At 38.3% G+C, this 18,840-nt stretch overlaps 1 protein-coding gene across 1 annotated transcript in view; it reads right to left on the reverse strand.

Moving 5' to 3' along the window:
* The window catches only part of LOC307248906 (plasma membrane calcium-transporting ATPase 1-like), a 109,968-nt gene that overhangs the window by 43,624 nt on the left and 47,504 nt on the right, over positions 1-18,840 (reverse strand). The window contains exons 3-5 of the mRNA XM_080025449.1: positions 5,967-6,164; positions 4,895-5,152; positions 1,620-1,745 (exon numbers count right to left, since the gene is read on the reverse strand). Coding sequence (XP_079881575.1) covers positions 1,620-1,745; positions 4,895-5,152; positions 5,967-6,164 — 582 coding nt within the window. The remainder of the gene's footprint in view (positions 1-1,619; positions 1,746-4,894; positions 5,153-5,966; positions 6,165-18,840) is intronic.

The raw sequence follows: 18,840 nt of genomic DNA on the forward strand, positions 1-18,840 counted from the left end.
AATAACATATATAAACTATTAACTAATACTTAAAGGCCTACTTCACCAGTTGGAATATGAAGGTGTATTGAATTCTGAGATCCTATGTAGTATAAATGTGCAAAAAAAATTTAAATTGGTTCATCCTAGCCTGAGAAAAGGCAGAAAGAGTGTTTTTTAACCCTATATTTCTCTTTCTCGTGACTAAATCATATCTCTGTATGTAATATAAACTGGTTAAAAAAAACGTACTTTGTAAATATTACTGTGACGTCACAGTAAAAGACATCACAGTAATATTTACAAAGTAAGTTTTTTTTTAACCCTATATTTCTCTTTCTGTGATGTCACGAGAAAGAGAAATATAGGGTTAAAAAAACACTCTTTCTGCCTTTTCTCAGGCTAGGATGAATCAATTTAAAAAAAAATTGCACATTTATACTACATAGGATCTCAGAATTCAATACACCTTCATATTCCCACCGGTGAAGTAGGCCTTTAACTAATATATTAACTCACACTTTACAGATCAGTTGTTAATAGATTATTAACCTTCTACTAATACCAGTGAAACTTTGTAAAACTGCACATGGGTGAAACAAGTTCAAGGTACAGAAATTTGACATGATATTTAAAATATCAAATTTTTGTACCTCAACCTTGTTCCACCCATAGGCTGTTCTGTGTACTGTTTTTACCAAAGAAACACCACAGATGAAATGTTGAACATTGTGTTCAACAATCTATAGAAACACACATACTGAGCCATCACATGGCATAACAGTAGTATACAAAAGTATACAACAACATACAAACCCATGAGGTTTGGGAACTTTTTGTGGTAAACACTGGATAAACAGAATTTCAGATGGACATTTAATGTCCATACATCACGGCAATGTCATGGATTATCCGTCCTAATGGCCCTTTGCGATGCTATAAAGCACAGTTATAAATCCTTAACAAACGGTTGACTGTCATTTAACAAGTCATTTATAACCAATTAACTAAAAGTTTATTAATGGTCTATTAACTGTCTGTAAGGCATTGTTATAAATCCTTAACAAACTGCTAACAGACACTTAACAAATCATTAACTAAGAGTTTACTAATGATCTCTTAACAAGTTACAACGGATAGTTATTATAAAGTGTTACCGTTGCATCTTTAGAGACATAAAATAGGTTCTATGCTGATGACACAGCTTTATGCGACTGAGTTTCCTGAGGTAACATTATGGATGAAAACAAAAAGACCTAAAACAAAGTCCCAAAACATCTTGTACAAATTGTATCTATAAGAGATTGAAAAGTCCACATATTAGCACAGTTGGATTATCAAAGTAGAACTTTTAGTGTGATTTAAAAGAACAAATAACAAAATAAACGAAAGATAAAGCAAAAATGTTGCTCAAGCCAATTTTTTGAAAATTGTCAAGTCTAGATAACCTGCCCACATATTTAGATTATCTGCTGATCTATGATTATTTTTTTCCACAGCATCAGCCTCCATTTGTATCTGATATGGATGTAACGCACACTGATTTACGAGATCTGATTGCACATTGTGCTGCAGAGGATTTTCCTGTGTTTGTAGTGAATATCAGCAGAATTAGCGCAGTATGATGTCATGACACTCACCGGACAGCAGCATAGGGTCCTTCTCCAGAGACTTGCGGACCTGATCAGACTCTCCAGTCAGGGAGCTCTCATCTATTTTCAGGTCATTGCCTTGAATCAGGATACCATCAGCTGGCAGCAGGTCTCCTGCAGGCACAGAAGTCAGAGGGCACACTTCATTCATTTGTCCAAACAGCTACAAGATTTCAAGATTGTTTATTTCAGAATCAGAAAGACTTTATTGTCATTGCATAGGAATACAACAAAATGCATATGCACAGCAATTACAAGGGCAGTGGTTGGCAATTAAATTCTTGAGTCTCAGGCTCCCTTCATCAATGCAATATAAAAAAAATAAATAAAAAAAAGAGGCAAAGTTTAAGAGCAGCTCGAGACATGGTGCCATCTCAACTATCTAAACAGATATTTTCTCTTTTCTCTTCCCTCAAGAAAGCTGAACAGCAAAACAACAAAGTAAATACTTAGAATTTGACTCTGTAGTTGTTACTGTTGGAAAGAAAGAGAGAGAGTAACGTCCAAGAAATCCACAGTTTGCTCACGTAGGACCCAATCAGTGATTCTTCAGACCAATGTTTACAAAAAAGATGGAGGAGGCAGAGTGTGAAATTGCCTTCTTAGAGCTGACTCTTTTAGTTAATAACAATTTGACTCCGTATACAACACCTTCTGTCTCAGACCCTCTATTCTGAAAAAACAAAAACAAAAAAAACAGAGAAACCCTTTAACGGTAAAAAAAAAAGAAAAAAAGAAAAAAAAAAAAAAGATTAAGATTAAGAAGCCTCAGCTATATATAGAAGCAATCAGGCAACAAGACAACATAAAGGGATTAACTATAGGGCAATAATCTCATAAATTAGCATTGTATGCAGATGACATTATTTTATATTTTACTTCCCCTGAATACTCACTCCCAGAACTAATGGAAACAATAAAAGAATACAGTGACCATTCAGGATACAAAATGAATGAAAATAAATGTGAGTCTATATGCATAGGTAAACAACTGACAGATTACTCTAAAGGAAACCTCAGATTTAAGTGGAACCAAGATAAACTGAAATATTTAGGAATAATAATCCATAAAGATTTAAGTAAAGTTCACGAAGTTAATTATCAGAATCTAGAGAACAAAATCAAACAGGATCTGAACAGGTGGAAAACTATACCGGACTCTCTTTTTAGTAGAGTAGACACAATTAAAATGATGATACTCCCACAATTCTTTTTCCTTTTTCAGAATCTGCCAACATTAATTCCTTCCCAAAGTTTTAAAAGATGGAATGGCATAATAACTAAGTTTATATGGAATAACAAAAGGAAAAGGGTCAAATTTAAAACATTAATAAAATCGAAAGAACATGGTGGACTAGCACTTCCAGACCTCCAAACCTATTTTCATGCCACACAAATAAATAACATAATGAAAAGGAACAAACTCCATTTTCAATAAAAACATTACCATTCATTGATAGAAAAGATATGACACAACTGAAAGGGCAAAATAGATGGATTAACAATACTTTATGTAATTGGAAACACATTTGAAAAAACATGATATAAATAAGGAATTACTCTATTTTAGAGAAATGGCATGGGATCCAGATTTCAAACCAAACAAAATGGACAGTGTCTTAAAAGTCTGGTCCTTAAAAGGACTACAAATATATTCACAAATAATAACTAAGTATGAAGTAAATTCCTTTGATGATATTTTAAAGAAATATGATTTAGTCCAGTCAAATTTCTACAAATATTTACAACTTAGAAACTATATAAAAACCTTTCAAAAAAGAGCAGGCATTCACGAGCAGCATCCCTTAGTACAATTTATGATTAAAAACTATAATATTGACATCAAGAATACACTTTCCAAAATATATAAAATACTACAAGAAAAGAATGAAACACAAGACACAGTGGCATTGAAGTGGAACTTAGAATTAGGGGGACAGTTAAAAGAAGAGGACTGGGAAAACATTTAAAAAACAATACATAAAACAACAAACTCTAGGTTTTGGAGGGAGTACACATGGAAAATATACACAAGATTCTTTATCACACCAAAAATACAATCAAAGTTTAGGACATTAAATTCATCAGATTGTTGGAGAAATTGTGGGGAAAATAACGCAGACCATTCACATGTTTTTTACTTTTGCCCATCACTAAAGACCTTCTGGCAACTGATTGCAAATTCTATTGTGAAATTTTTCCAAATTAACCAGGTACCTGAACCAAAATGTTTAATTTTAGGTGTAACACCAGCTGAACTCATATCAGAAAGAGACAAATACTTATTTAGGATACTTAGGATAGCAGCAATGAAACAGATAACAAGGAACTGGCTAAAACCTAGTCCACCATCTTTTAAAAACTGGAAGTCAAACGTAAATAATATTTTAGAAATGGAAATAATTACCTATAGAATTAGAAACCTAGAAACTGAGTTTTCGATACGATGGAATAAATGGTTAACATATATGGATTGTAATTAAACTAGTATTATTAATATTCTGAAGATAGTCGTGAAGAGCTGGAAGAGTTTAACTCGTGTAAATATATACTTTCTGTGTTCTTTTTTTTGTGTTTTATTTTTTTCATATGTAGTATATGTGTACTGATGAATATATTTTGGCCTAGGCATAGGTGGATGTACGTGTACATATATATGTGTATGTATATGTATATATATATATGTATGTGTATATATGCATGTGTATGTGTATATGTATATATATATATATTATTTATCATTACTATATTTTGTTGTTTTTGTTTATTTATTTACTTATTCATTTATTTATATTGTTTACATTTATAAAAAAAAATTGTTTGTAGGATGATGTAAATATAAACATAACTCATCAGAATACTATATGATCCTACAATAAAGTATAAAAAAAAGAAGCCTCAGCTTAGCCTTGTATCTAAGTTTTCTTTGATCCTCCTTGACCATTTGTGTATGTGAAGATATTCCATCAGCTGTACACTATATAGCAAATCAGACAGCATTGATAGTTAGTATAAAGCTTTGAGACAATAGTTTGGGGAAGGACGTTTTCCGTTTCAAGATGACAATCACCTACTGTTCACAGGTGGTTCATAAAGACATTTCTTGTGATTTGTCTGTGCCTAAGAGGTTTGGGTCAAACTCTCAAAACATTATTATCATTTATAAATGTAGGAAAGGAAAAACTACAAAAATCAGGAACGACAAAAGGCAGGAACCCTCCCGTCCTGTTTGAGTCTGTCTTAAAACTGAATGTGTCTCGTACCGTATTTAATCTGAGCGATGTCTCCTGTCACGATCTCGGCTACAGGGATCTGGATGACCTGGCCTTTGCGGATGACGGTGAACTTTTGTTCGCTCTCGATGCGATTTTGCAGCCCACGGAACTGCTTCTCCTTGGACCAATCGTTGAAGGCCGTCACAAGGACCACAATGGCGACCGAGAACAGAATGGCAGCGCCCTCTATCCAGCCAGCCTGCGCCTCGCCCTCGTCCTCCACGCCACTCGCAGCCTCGCCACATGCTGCGAAAAGACAAGGAAACAAACAGGTCAGTTAGCTCTGTCAATACTAAAACTGTGACTAACTTACAGCTTCAAATACGATAAGAATATTTTTAGCAGCAATATGTTCAACAACAAATGCTTTGATGTGAATTTCACTTTTCTATTATTATTTTTTATATCATGTATATTCAATTCTACATTTGTTTCATTTTGGATTTTTTTGCAGGGCCATAGCCAGGATAAAGTACTGTTGATAAGCAAATATATAAATAAATATGAAGTAATATAAAATAAAAAATTAATGAAAAAGAAACGCATTTATAAAATAAATTAAAAGGGAAAAAATGAATTAATATAAATAAATATCTAGTATTGGGGCCCCCTCCCAAATGTGGATAGTTGAATGACATTTTAATAAATTACACTTACTAGAAATTTGATTAAGAAATGACAGATTTAATTTAGTAATTTAACTGCTTAGTTATATTTTATGTCCATTTTAATTCTCCGACATGAAGGTCTGAGGAGTGTTTTCAGGAATTATATCAAATATTGGAACTTAGTGTTTTATTTTGTTGTTGGCCTTGCAGTAATCACATTTAATGAAAATACATTTTTGGTATTCTTCGAGCTGATATTATATATATATTTATATATATATTAAATAAAACTGCTTAAAGCATACCCATAATATCTTTTCAATATAGGATGAAAACTCCTCCAGATTGTTGCATTTTCCAAAATGTACGCGTACAAAAATATAGAATTTTATATAAATAAAAATGGAGGTTTGGCATTAGCATTTATTTTTGAGTTCAGTCTCGAACATTACCTTCACTATCGCCCCCTGGTGGATGGTAAAAGGACAGGCCCAGAGAGATGATTGCAGCGATTTCCAGGATAATAAGTGTGACATCCTGCAGAGCCTCCCACACCAGGGCCAAGAACGACTTGGCCTTCTTGGGAGGGATGAAGTTCTGGCCGTACGCCGTGTGACGTTTCTCCAAATCGACTGGGTTACCTGAAAGACCTGAAGAGCACATTAACACAAGGCATCAATATTCATGTCAATAGAGGACATTTTTCAAAAGAAAATAAGGAAATAACTAGAGTGGAGGGGGAATGAATCCAAGTACAATCTTTGGAATCATTAAGCACTCTGTATTCTGTATATTTTAAAGGTTGACTTTTGGCTTTGAATTTTTTTTCTCTTTCTGAAGTAAATTTTACAGTCAAAGACTTGTTGTTATGTCTTATGAACTAAATTCTCTCATCTTGGGTCCCACAATATCATAGCACCAAAACATCAGGCAGCAGCAGCAGTTGTGCAGAAACACGATGTACCTTTGTCCCCCAGGTCTAACATAGTTCAATGGATGTTCAAGCACAATATAGAGCGGTCTCGACTTCACATCTGGGTTAGCATCTGTTCGAATACCTTCTGTAACTCAATGTCTCATTAAGCATGTATTTCATCGTCATTAAAAAAAGCCTTTTCTTCGGTGCCTTGGATTCACTCTTCACATTTCAAGACTCATCTACACACACTACAACAGTCGCTAGACTGACAGCTTCATGAAATTATATATTTAGGTATATTCAGTAAATACTTAAAGCCCAGACAAATGGAGCATTAAGGTGCAGCCAGACAGATTGGAAAAGTAATCCCCACGATTATAATTTAATTATAAACAGCTGTAAGTATTGGGTACCTGACATTTTAAGCATGTGACCCACTTAAACAACCATTGGAATATAATTATTTTATTGTCATTGTACAGAGTTCGACAACCCGCAGCAATCCACTAGGTGGACAATATAAATATGAACAGCAAATATTAATTAAGTAGTATAAATATATAAAAAAAATAAGTGAATTTTAAAGCGGCTACGAGTAACATTTAAATATCTTTTAAACAGCCTCATGTTTCCTCTGATAATCATAAATTACCTTTAACAGCAAACGAGACCATCAGTGCAAAGAAAGACGTTTTTAAATAGTTTTTATTACTCCTTTTGGTCTGGTCGCACACCCAGTCCGATTTTCGGTTCGCTCGTGCAGGCTCTATGGTCACATATCCATATTGGTCGCAGATTTCAGTGTGGCGCTGCAACGTGAATTGAGAAGCCTATCCCTCCAGGTGAGGGAAGGGGAGCGGGAGCCTTGTTTGATACAGTTATTTGTTGTCATAATGACTGATAACGGGGCTGAACCATCAAAGAAAAAAAAGAGAATGCAATGAAAAGCTAAAAGGGAGAGTGATATAGGCTACGGGGGACGAGGGCGTTGCCAAGCAACGTGTATAAAATTTCACGAGAGCGAAACTAGACTGCAGTGTTTACTCCTAAATGAATGAGCGGTTGGTACTAACACAAAGTTTGCTTTGCTTCACCATCATCAGATAACCATTATCTGAAATAGTAATTATTTACAACAACATAAACACATTACCTCATCGTGATCCATAGGCTACTAACTGCCGTCTCTCGTTCATTCGCTTTCTGTGAGGAGTCGGACACGGTCGGACACGTAATCTTTCAGCTCCGTGAGAGAGAGAGTAGTTAGGTGACACTGCTCAACTCATTGCAATCAGGTGTGTGTGGCAGTGACTGGCATTAGTTGATGCAGTGTCAAAACCACTCTCACGGAGCCGAAAAGAGTCCTCACACTTTCAACACACGGACATGCACTCTATTGCTCCCGTCTCAGTTCACACTCACGCGCCTGGCACGCGCTTTGCGACAGCGGACGTCGTAAAAATACCACCGCTTTTGTCCAAAGGGGACGCCAACGTGCCATGTTACCCGTAGTGGCTTTAAATATAGAACCGATATAGCCAACATTTTAGCAGCATAGTTAAATTCTTTGATAGTCACCAGTTCCAAAGCAAAAGTTGTATTTTTACTTATTTTAAAATATCAGGATTATCCCTGCGTTCCAAATCACATACTTTCTTTTTACATAGTACTACATACTAAAGTACAGAAGAGTTTGAGCGCCACAGCAGAGGAAAAAAAAATCAGATTAAGGAAGTTTTTTTTTCATTATGTCGAGAAATGTCAAGAATAAAGACGAATACGCCAAAATGCTATTAGAGTTCAATTTGTGGACCCAACCCCAGGCTGGGAACCACTGGTGTGTACTGTCGGTGTAAGTGATGAGTCCGTAGCAGCCTGAGTTGACCTCCACCCTGTTGAACACACAGTCTGCTGTTCCACCAGAGCCAAGCCAGTCAATTAACAACACACCACCTGATCGGACCAACCCAGTCTGGATCAGCTGGCTCACAGGAAGATGATCATGAGTTTATTTGTATAGCACCTTCCAAGAGCCTCACAAAGTGCTTCAGAACAAATGCAAGAAAAATAATTAAAAGAATAGAGCAGCAGATGATAAATGCAAAAATCAGCCAAAATACAGAACAAGGGGAAAAAACAGAAATACAATTTTAAATATCCTTAAGATAAATTACAAAAATGGTTTGTCTTAAGCAGTTTTTTTTTTAATTCCACAGACTGAAGGAAATCATAATTGAAAGCTTAGTTGCACGTCCTATAATCCGACAACCAACGATCAAAAAGCAATACAAGTGAAATAAGGTCGGAATAACCAAATGGGATATGTACTGTCATTGTACTCGTCTACAAACTTCTTTCAATCCCAGTAACAGGATTTCTTCAACTAATTGATCCAGTTAGGTGAAGAATCAGAAATAAGATGTCTATCCTTGTGTCCTGGTAAAAAAAACATCCTACAATCCTCTGCTCACTGAAGACCAAACAATATCTGTGTGTTACTGATTCCAAAGCTGTGACTGTCATCTTCCAGCAGTGACTCACATCTGACTGATCATTTATTCTCCATATAAAGGCATTATACTCAAAAAGACTTCTCAATCGAACCAGATGCTTACAAGGGAGGCACAGTAGGATGGCTTTGTCTTTACAGCTCCTTGCTTACTGGGTGAAAAGCCAATTTTCAAAAAACCACCATGCGCAGTTTATTGATATGATACTTCATCAATTAATAAAACGGTAATGAGCAGCTCGTGTTGATCTTCACTCTCTAATACCGGAGGAATTGCTGAGCGGAGCTTCACCACAGGACCTCATTAACTTTAACTTCAGTAAACAGTGTTTATTTGCAACAACTTCAGGATGGAACAGGCGCAAATGACTGAATGAAAAGTAGCTTCACTGAAGAATATTGGGTGTTTTTCTCTGGTGTCCTCTGCATGGCTGTGTGGGCAGCAACATGGCTGCTGTGGATTCTTGGAGGAATTGGGAGATGTGCAGTGGAACGTGATCTGAATGTCAACAGGCTTCACTGCCAGGATTTCTCATGAAGGAGGACTCTGTAAGTCAGCAGTAGCATGAGCTTGGACATGTTTCTGTCTCATGTTTAAATAATGGCCTTATTTATTCCTTGACAACAATTCTGTCCAGACAGACTGAATAAAGAGTTCCTCTCCCCTTCCTCTTGACTCCATCTGTCTCTCTGTTCATTGGACGCAGTGATTAGAAAAGGTACCAGTTTATTATTTAGTATTAAATTACCCAGCCACATCACACATATGTACTAGTGTCCGCATGTCATGTAACCTTAATTATATGGCTTCAATGTTAGATTTAATTAACAAGTGAAAGGTTAAGATAAAGAAGACAAGGTGAGGTGAAAGGAATAAGGACATGAGAGCAAGTGAGATAATAATGAAATTAGAGGAGACCACATCAGAAAAGATGTGGGGGTTGAAATTAAACGAGATTGGCACATTGGCTTAGACCTGGTGAGGTCTAAACCAATGTGTGATCTGAAATTAAAGGTGGTTAAAGGGATGATAGATGGAGTGATCGAGGGACGCACCAATCCAGGTATTGACCCCGATATTGACCCAATAGCTAGATCAGGTATCGTGACAATGAGGCTAATCCATTGAGCCAATAACTTCACTTAAATTCTATGTGTGCGACACACGTCATTACGTCATGCTCCGGCAGCACACGCAGCATGCACAGATTAGTACTGCATGGAGCGAACAAAGGGATCAGCTGTTAGGCGGTACTTCACCCTCACTGCACCAACCAAATTATCGGGCTACTTGCAATACGTGCGTTTTTATAGTACAGACTGGAGTAGATAAATAAATAAATCGGAAATCGATTTTGAATGGGGAATCGTTTAGAATCGAGAATCAATTTTGAATCGAATCGAGACCCCAAGAATCGGAAACTAATAGAATTGTGGGATTCCAAAATATTCACAGTCCTGTATGAGATGACACAAAACAACACAAGATTCTTAGAGATGAGATAAAGTGAGGTGAGAGGAGAAGACATCCGGTGATGTGCTTTTAGGTGAAATGAGATGGGTGAGAGGTGATTAAGTAATGTGATGAGCTGAGAGGAAGTATCAGAAGATGAGATGTTGAGATACAGTTATGAGATGAGATGAAGTAAAAAGATATGGAGGTGCATCGATGATAAGATGAGATGATAAGTTAATAAAAAGCTCCACCGCAGACTTGTACATGAATATCAACAGTGCAGCTTCCTAACATGACTGACTGAGCTCAGCTGCTGCACAAACAGATTTAAAAAATAAAACCGGCTGCCAAAGCCATCAGCAGCAATGTTTCATCACGCTGAGGTTGAGTTCAAAGTTTGGTTCGATCATTACGAAGCCAGTGATTGATGCTGCAAGCTGTTGTCACAATAAAGTAAAGAAAAACACAATCACAATCACAGAGCACCTTCACTGCCCTTCTGATCGATACGAAGTCTGTTAGATCTCTGCTCTATAATTGTGATCGTGAAGAGGGTTTCATCTGGTGCATGGCGTCGGCCGGTGTGATGGTGAACGTCCCAGTGGAGATGCAGAATAAAGAAGATGTTCAATAACAGTAGAGCGGGCTGCTGCATGCTCGCCTGTCACAGATCTGAATGAATTTCAGCTTCCAGCTAAAAAGAACGGCATTGTTCCAAAAGGATGTCTCTTCCAATTCACAGCTTGAGCAGCCAACGCGCAGCTTCTTCTTTTACCGCACAGTTGTTTTCACTTTTATTCATTCTCTCTCTGACACGTGAAACCACAGCAGCAGGTATATGTCCAGTCTCATTGTTCAGAATTGTTGTAGCCCACGACAGAGGCAGAGGTTTCATTTTATATATCCGTCTTTGGTTCATCCACCAGTTCTACTTTTTTCTATCATTATCCTGCAGTTTTGTGTCATTTCACTTCCATAGCTTGACTAACAGTCACTGACAGACACAACACACAAGTGATGCTAATGTCGCATTTAAGCTTCAGCTGCATCTGACCTAGTTCAAGTACCAAAACTAAAGTATGTTAAGGTGCAAAGCAAATTTTAAAAGGAAATTAATTGCATATTTAAACCAATGCAACCATGTGATGGGACACAAACAGTTGCAAATGTGTCCCAGAACCACATGAATTATAGCCTGGTGTGAGAAAGCCTGTACTTGTGAGCTTCACAATGTTTCACTCACTCAGATAAGTCTGGACTTCCTCCATTCGCTGTGGAGTGAAAGTAAGATATAAAAATGACTTCATTTAAAAACCTTTTCAGCACTGTATGCATTACATACAATTTTCCTTGGGTCTTTCTGGTTAAAAATAAAGAAAACCTTTTCACTCTGCTTAAACGTGCATGAAGATATGTGGAGATGTTTTGCATGCAATGCTCTGTGGTAACACAGCTCACACACGTTTGTACACACCACACACACAGTGAGATATCTGCAGTCCGGGGGCCAAATGTTATAATGTTCATGCTCTGCAAATGGAGCAAAGGGAGCTGTGTCATTTCCAAGTAACATCTTAATTTTCAACGCATCATCTTAACTGCACGAATATGACCCCTTACTAAAATGACATCATATAGGCCTACACATTGACAAAGAGTCAGTCGAAAAATTTGCATTAATCCGCCGTTGAAAGCAAGCTGATATGAATGGCTATAATTTAAGCTTAACCCAACTGCACAACGCTAATATGTTTTATAAACTTCTATTTTCTTTAATAACAATAAAATTTAGTTGGATTATTTTCTTTCCTGTCATTGTAGAAACAGACATAACCATCTTGGTTGAAAGAACGTTGGATTTACCAGAAAAGTTTAATATACAGGCTAACAGGCAGGGTGTGGCGTATGAAGTACCATCTTCATCCAAAGACTTTCTTTAATAGAGAGACTCACATCCTCTGCAGCAGAATAATGCAATGATTGAGCTTCATTAATCCTCAAGCAAGTACCTTTTAAAACCCTTTAAACAACAAAAAAACTAATATTTAGATTTTTAAATTGAATCCGTTTGATTTCCTGGCAGCCGTCCTTTTGGGCCAACATGAGCTGGGATCAGCCTAAACCTGTGACCTTCAACAGCCAATAGATTAGCCATGACTTCATTTAGTCCTCCTGTTTGTGCCTCTCACATACAGTATAAGAATTGCATCTGAACCACGGAGTTCAAATTGTAATGCATCCATTAGCGGGTGTAGCTTATGGATGGACTTGTTTTCTCAGCTACTTTCAGTTCTTGGAAGGTCTAGAGAGAGTAAATTCAGAGGGTGGCATAGACTACTACAACTAACAATTTAGGTTACTATAAGAGATGTGACGGAGTGAAAAAATACAATAAAAGAAAGGAACAAAGAACGTTGCATGTCTTGATCTCTTTCTCGCTCAGAGGAGCATTAGCCTTCAACTGGCAGAGACATGGAGGGCCTCAGGCTGTGTGTGTGTGTGTGTGTATATATTTGTATGTGTAAATGTATGTATTGGTGTGTGTGTGTGCGTTACATTGACTGACACTTGGGTCACGCAGCTCAATCTAAAAGACTCGCTTCTCACACCACAGCGCTCATAAGAGATTTTACACGCCAGCAGGCGAAGAAACCTCTGAACCTTCATACACTACTACTGTGCGTGTGTGCGTGTGTGTGTGTGTGTGTGTGTGTGTGTGTGTGTGTGTTACCCTTGACTGCTGATTAGTCATTTGCTTTGTGGGATATTGAAATTGACCCTTTTCTTGACATTTTATGCACTAAACTACATTATGATCATCTTACCCAAACAGTACTGCTGGATGTCAGTACTGTAAATGTATTAGTGTGATATCAGTGTTGACAGGTTTTCAAATGTTCAGAATCAGCCAATACTGACTTTACTTACTTTTGGGAAGCCAAAGTTAGTTAATGCCCATCTAGGGCTGAACGATTCATTGATTTCAGATAAAAATATGAACTTTTGAGAAATTTCATTAATCTGTAATGCAATTTAAATCAGATTTCTAGAGATGTGGGGCGCCCTTAGCTCAGTTGGTAGGGCGTCCCCCCCCTGGGCCGGGCCCAGCAGCAGACCCGTTCGATTCCCACCCCCGGTCGTTCTCTGCATGTCACTCCCCTCTCTGCCCCATTTCACCTCTGTCTCTTCAAACTATCAATAAAGCATGAAAAATGCCAAAAAATATCTAAAAAAAAAAAAGATTTCTAGAGATGTGTCTTCAGTCCGGACGCTCTGGTCGGTCATATAGGACGTCAGAAGGCCTTTTTATTGTCACTTATAAAGTAAGTAACACACAACGACCTAAGTCTGAAGCTCTTATCTGAGGGACAAATGTCTGTACTTTAAATATGTATAAACCTGATAATCTGGGGCCGGTTTCCCAAAGCCTTCTTAGAGCCTTCTTAACGCTACGTCATTCGTAACCCCTACGTAGAGTTCCTACTTAACGTTTCTTTGCTACGAATCTCTTTCGTACGTCATACGTTGGTAAGGTTGGTCTGGAGCGCCCTCAGAGCCTTCTTAGCTCTACCGTAGGGATGTTTCAGCTCTCACTTGTGTCATTTAACTACTAAATCTGACTGTATTTCATATCAAACGGACACAGCGATGACTGTATTTAATAACAAACTGTTCAAAACGATCCAACTGTATAGTGTATATCACGTATATTTAAAGTATGCTTAGGCTAATATATATTTTAGCAGAATACCATTAACTCTGATTCACAAAGTGTTCAAACTATATGAACAAGTAGCCTACTTTTTAGTCATCTAACTGACTTGACAATCAGCATTAAAGCTGCAGTTGAGAGTTTTTTTTACTGTAATATTTGGCAAAACTGTCATAATAGCCATTCAGCTATATGTAGGTGAAGTGGTCTGAAAATATTTTTTTATCACTTTGCTCCCCCCTGCCTCTGTGTGCTGCCCCCCAAAATTGCCACCGCTCATGTTAATTTTGACCAATCAGAGCGAGGTCAGATTCTCCGTTCTTATTGGCTGTGGGACCTTGGCAACGACGTTGATGCGTCAGTTGCGTGAGCGTTCACGACCCTAGCAGTCTGACACTAGCCTACTGTTTGGTACTAGGCTACTACGGCGGACAGCGAGTAGCAATGTCTTCACAAACGAACCCTCAATTTACCATTCCCAGGATACCAACAACTAACACCGCTAAGACAGCAAACGAGGAAAGACGAATGTTGAAAAGTTAACTGCTGAAAGATAGACGGAGAGAGCTCGAAAAAAAGTACACCGGCCATGTCTTCTTGCCCCATCACATCAAGACCTCTCCGACCGCGACCTCGTCCCCTTCCTCTGCCCCTAGGCTGCCTGCCGCTAGCAGCAGGACGTCCGCTGGCCCTATATAGCCCTCGTCCTGTGCTCAGTGTTGCCAACTCAAAGCGATTTTGTCGCTATATTTAGTGACTTTTCAGCCCCCCTGGCGACTTTTTTTTTCAACAGCGACAAGCGACAAATCTAGCTTTTTTTCTGGTGTTATTGGTGACTTTTTTCGCCAAAGCAAGTATCACCTCTTCTCAACGAGCAGCGGGAGCACTGACACGCAGCAGCCCCGAGCAGCCCCTCCCAGCTGCGGTCAGAGCAGGAGCATAGATAGTAGGAGATACACACACACACACCTCTCCGCTCTCCACCTCTCTGTTACAATTAGTTTGCTATCTTGCCTGGCTGTTACAGCTACTTTTGTTAGGCCAACCAGCACACTTACAATGATTTTAAGCTAACATACATGGTATGTCTGTGATTAAAATGTATGCTCAATATGTACGTATGTAGTTATCATTACTAATGTTTAATCACCTCGGAATCGGACATGGCGTTTGTCTCCTGTCAATGTAACTGAATTCACATGAACGCGCATAGCTGTCGTTCGGAGGGAGAAACTCTCAACTGCAGCTTTAACTGAATGGATGCGATGTCCGTCAATATGAAAATACTTTACGTGATACACTATAGCCTACAGTCGGATCGTTTTTATCAGTTTGTTATTAAATACAGTCATCGCTGTGTCCCTGTGATATGAAATACAGTCAGATTTATAAGTTTAATGACACAAGTGAAAGTCCCTGCGATCGCTGTGGCATCGCCGGAGATACAAACCCCCACATTTCCTTCCGTAAAGCACCATGCGTAAAACGGACACGAGTGACATCCATGTTGCGCATGGAACTGCCACAAGTCATTCATGATGAAAATAATTGCTGTAAACAATCTTCATCTCCTCCGCTGTTTCTATATCTTTTTTAAAAATCAGTATAGGCTATGGTAGTATGTTCGACCATGGTTAACACTAGAACCTCCGCACTGTGTTCCACACCGGCTCAGCTGCAGGCTGAGCTGAGCCGGGCAGAGTGCGTCGGATCCTCCGCCTCAAAACATGTAAACGTGCGAAAAAATTAATGAATAATCAATTAGAGCTTACCTTAAAATAAGTGTGCCATGTTACTGTTTATTGTATTTAGGATTTTAGCTCATTTGGACGCTGTTTGGGCCGTCTGTTTTTATTTATATAGGCTATTGGCGATAGCCTATTATATCTACTTTCAGTTTCATTACTGACCCACCAAGTAACGTGATTAGTGTTCTTAAAGATACTTAGATTATAAAACAAGAGTTCCAAAACACAGATGATGATTCAACAAACTAATGTATGACTTTATATTACACTAGAAGTGCACGGGTAGATTTGATTAGACAGCATACAGATGCAGCTGCGCATGAAATGAGCAGGAAATGGATAATCGAACTCGGAGCAACCGATTTCAGCAGTGTACAAACGACGTAAGGAGTGTTTCTCCTAAGACACTGTTCGGGAACCACGACTACAGAAGTAAACAACTTTGGTAAGTCATAACGTAGGAGTCTTCGTAGCTCGCTAAGTGTAAGAGCCATTGACCTTGTTTGTTTGTATTACTTAATTTGACCGCCTGGCGGCAGTACAATGCAAGGCTATAAATCAGGCGTAGCAGGGACGCCAGGTGATTGCATGCCGGAAGGCAAATTGTTTTCGACCGTGCCCACGGAGCTCAGTTGTACAGAATAGTAGTTGGATGTAGCAAGTCGAAACTTCATTTGTTTTAAATAAATAAAGTAAACTTTTAAACGCTAAAAGAACGAGTGGACATTCAAAGTTTTACTGTCAACTGTAGGCTATAGGCACGCGTCACACACCCAACGACATGCAGCCTAGTGGCTAATGGGGAGCCGCTACACTAAGAGAGGACGTTATCGGGAAACCGGGCCCTGATCATTGGCTGGTGACGCTCACCGACTGTTTAAATCCATTTTGATCAATTTCGGCTCTGAGTCCTGGATGTTTGTTTCAAGTAAACTAACTCCTTTACATGAATAAAAAGTGATGCTACAGAGACAAAAAGAAATCCTCTCCTGCCTTCTTCTCACCTGAGCAGTGAGAGAAGAACACACTGCTGTTCTTTGGAATTATTCCGAAAATAATCGTTTTTAGGTGCATATGGGTCTCTTTCTGTTTAAATTATGTTTATCTCTCGCTGTGCGTCTCCAGCTCAGAGGCTGCGTTTCTCTCAACATGACATACACTCAGATTTTGTAAAATGATGAGAGGGACGATCAATAACCTCCAAAGGGGCAGCAGACCGATTCATCAATACACATTAACCAGCGGGATGCACAGCTGCAGTTGTTTGTGTGTGTGTGTTTACAACGTACGCGTGCGTGCGTGCGTGCTTGTGTGTGTGTGTGGGTGGGTGCGTGGTCAGGTTGAACACAGGACAATGACATTCGCTAAGTGTCCAAATGGAATCTGATTTTACAGGATGCAAGTAGAAGCAGCTGAAGAAAACAGCTTATTATCGCAGTCAGAACAGAGAGCTGATAGAGAAACATGGTTAAATATAACTGTGTGAAGTCTCTAACTGCTAACAGTATGCTTCTGTTACTGGGCTGATCAGGTTAGCTCACTGTCAACTGGCTAGAAGACGGCCTCTCTTTGTTGTATTTTAGGATGTGAGAAAAAGTCTTCTCAGCCTCAGTTCCGGGCTGACGCAGACTGTTTATATGACGACAAGCAACCAGAATCAATGTGAGAAATCAGGTGAAGGTGAGAAACGGATAACCCCTGTGTGAATCTCACCTTTCAAGCAGGTTTCCCTTCTGTCACAGAGAAACAATACCATCTATTTTTAAAGCAATGACAAAATAAGATTTTTAGTATTTCCTCTCCCCTTTTTTATTCTATTTATGGTCAACAATTTTCATCAAATCATCCAATGTATTTGCCTTCTGTCATTTACCCTCTCCTTATAATAGGTTTTGTTGTGGGTTTGAACAATTCTTTTGTTGATGTTGATTCACATTAAAAAGCATAGAACTTTTCAAATTCATTTTCCATTTATTTAAACCTGCAGTGTGTAGAATTTTGGGTTTTATTTTCTAGCAGATTTTGTAGAAAGTAATTATAATATCCATAAGTACATTTAATTTAGTGCATAATAGCTGAAAATATTTTTTTGAATTATTATTTTTTCCCTTAGAAAGGGTCTCAAATATGTCCATATATCTGCATATTTTGGACCAAGGCCTAGTGCCGCCATCTTGAAAGTGTCATAGTTGGAATGTCATCAGGTGCATTGTTTAAAATTTAGAATGGTTCTTGTCCTTGAAGGCCACTGTAGCTTCTGTTATTATTCTAAAGGGTTGGGGTTACCCAGGGAGTGTTGCATTCTAGAACTTTGTAGAACTTTCTTGATGATGTCATATTACACACTTCACCTTTAACTGGTGCTTTCCACCTTATTGCATGCCCTTCATTAGTTGTCATGGAGACTGATCAGCTGACATGACAGCTCAGTAGCTGTAACTTTCAGTCCATCTCCAACTGAGAAAACGTCATCCACTGATGAAGACCATGTTTACAACAGCAAAAAGCTTTTTTTTAAATTAAGGGTGCTTTTACACCTGCCTTGTTTGCTTCTGTTGAATTGAACTCTGAGCATTTACTCCTTTGGTTTAGTTATTTTGGGCCGGTGTGAACAAAAGAATAGCACAGAGACATTGTTGATCTGCTTTCAAACTAGCTCCCATAGCCAGCCTGTTGCTTTACATTATGACTGCACTACTTATGAGTAGGATTAAAAGCCCTTGGTTTATTTAGTTTCTACAAAATGTAGCAGATTAATCCAATATCCAAAACGCAGCCAGGTCTCATTTTTTAAACTTTATCAATGCCTAAAGTGAGTGATAAATGCAAACAATGTTATAAACCAGTGGTTTCCAAACTGTGGGGCGCGGAGTTGTGGCAGGGGGGGCGCGGATGAATATGTGAAAAAAATAATAATAATTGTTTGCGTTTTTGATATTAACATCATATTAAAGAGGACCTATTATACTACTTTTCTGGTCT

The sequence above is a fragment of the Ammodytes marinus genome, assembly GCF_949987685.1.
Source record: "Ammodytes marinus genome assembly, chromosome: 4".
NCBI lineage: Eukaryota > Metazoa > Chordata > Actinopteri > Uranoscopiformes > Ammodytidae > Ammodytes > Ammodytes marinus.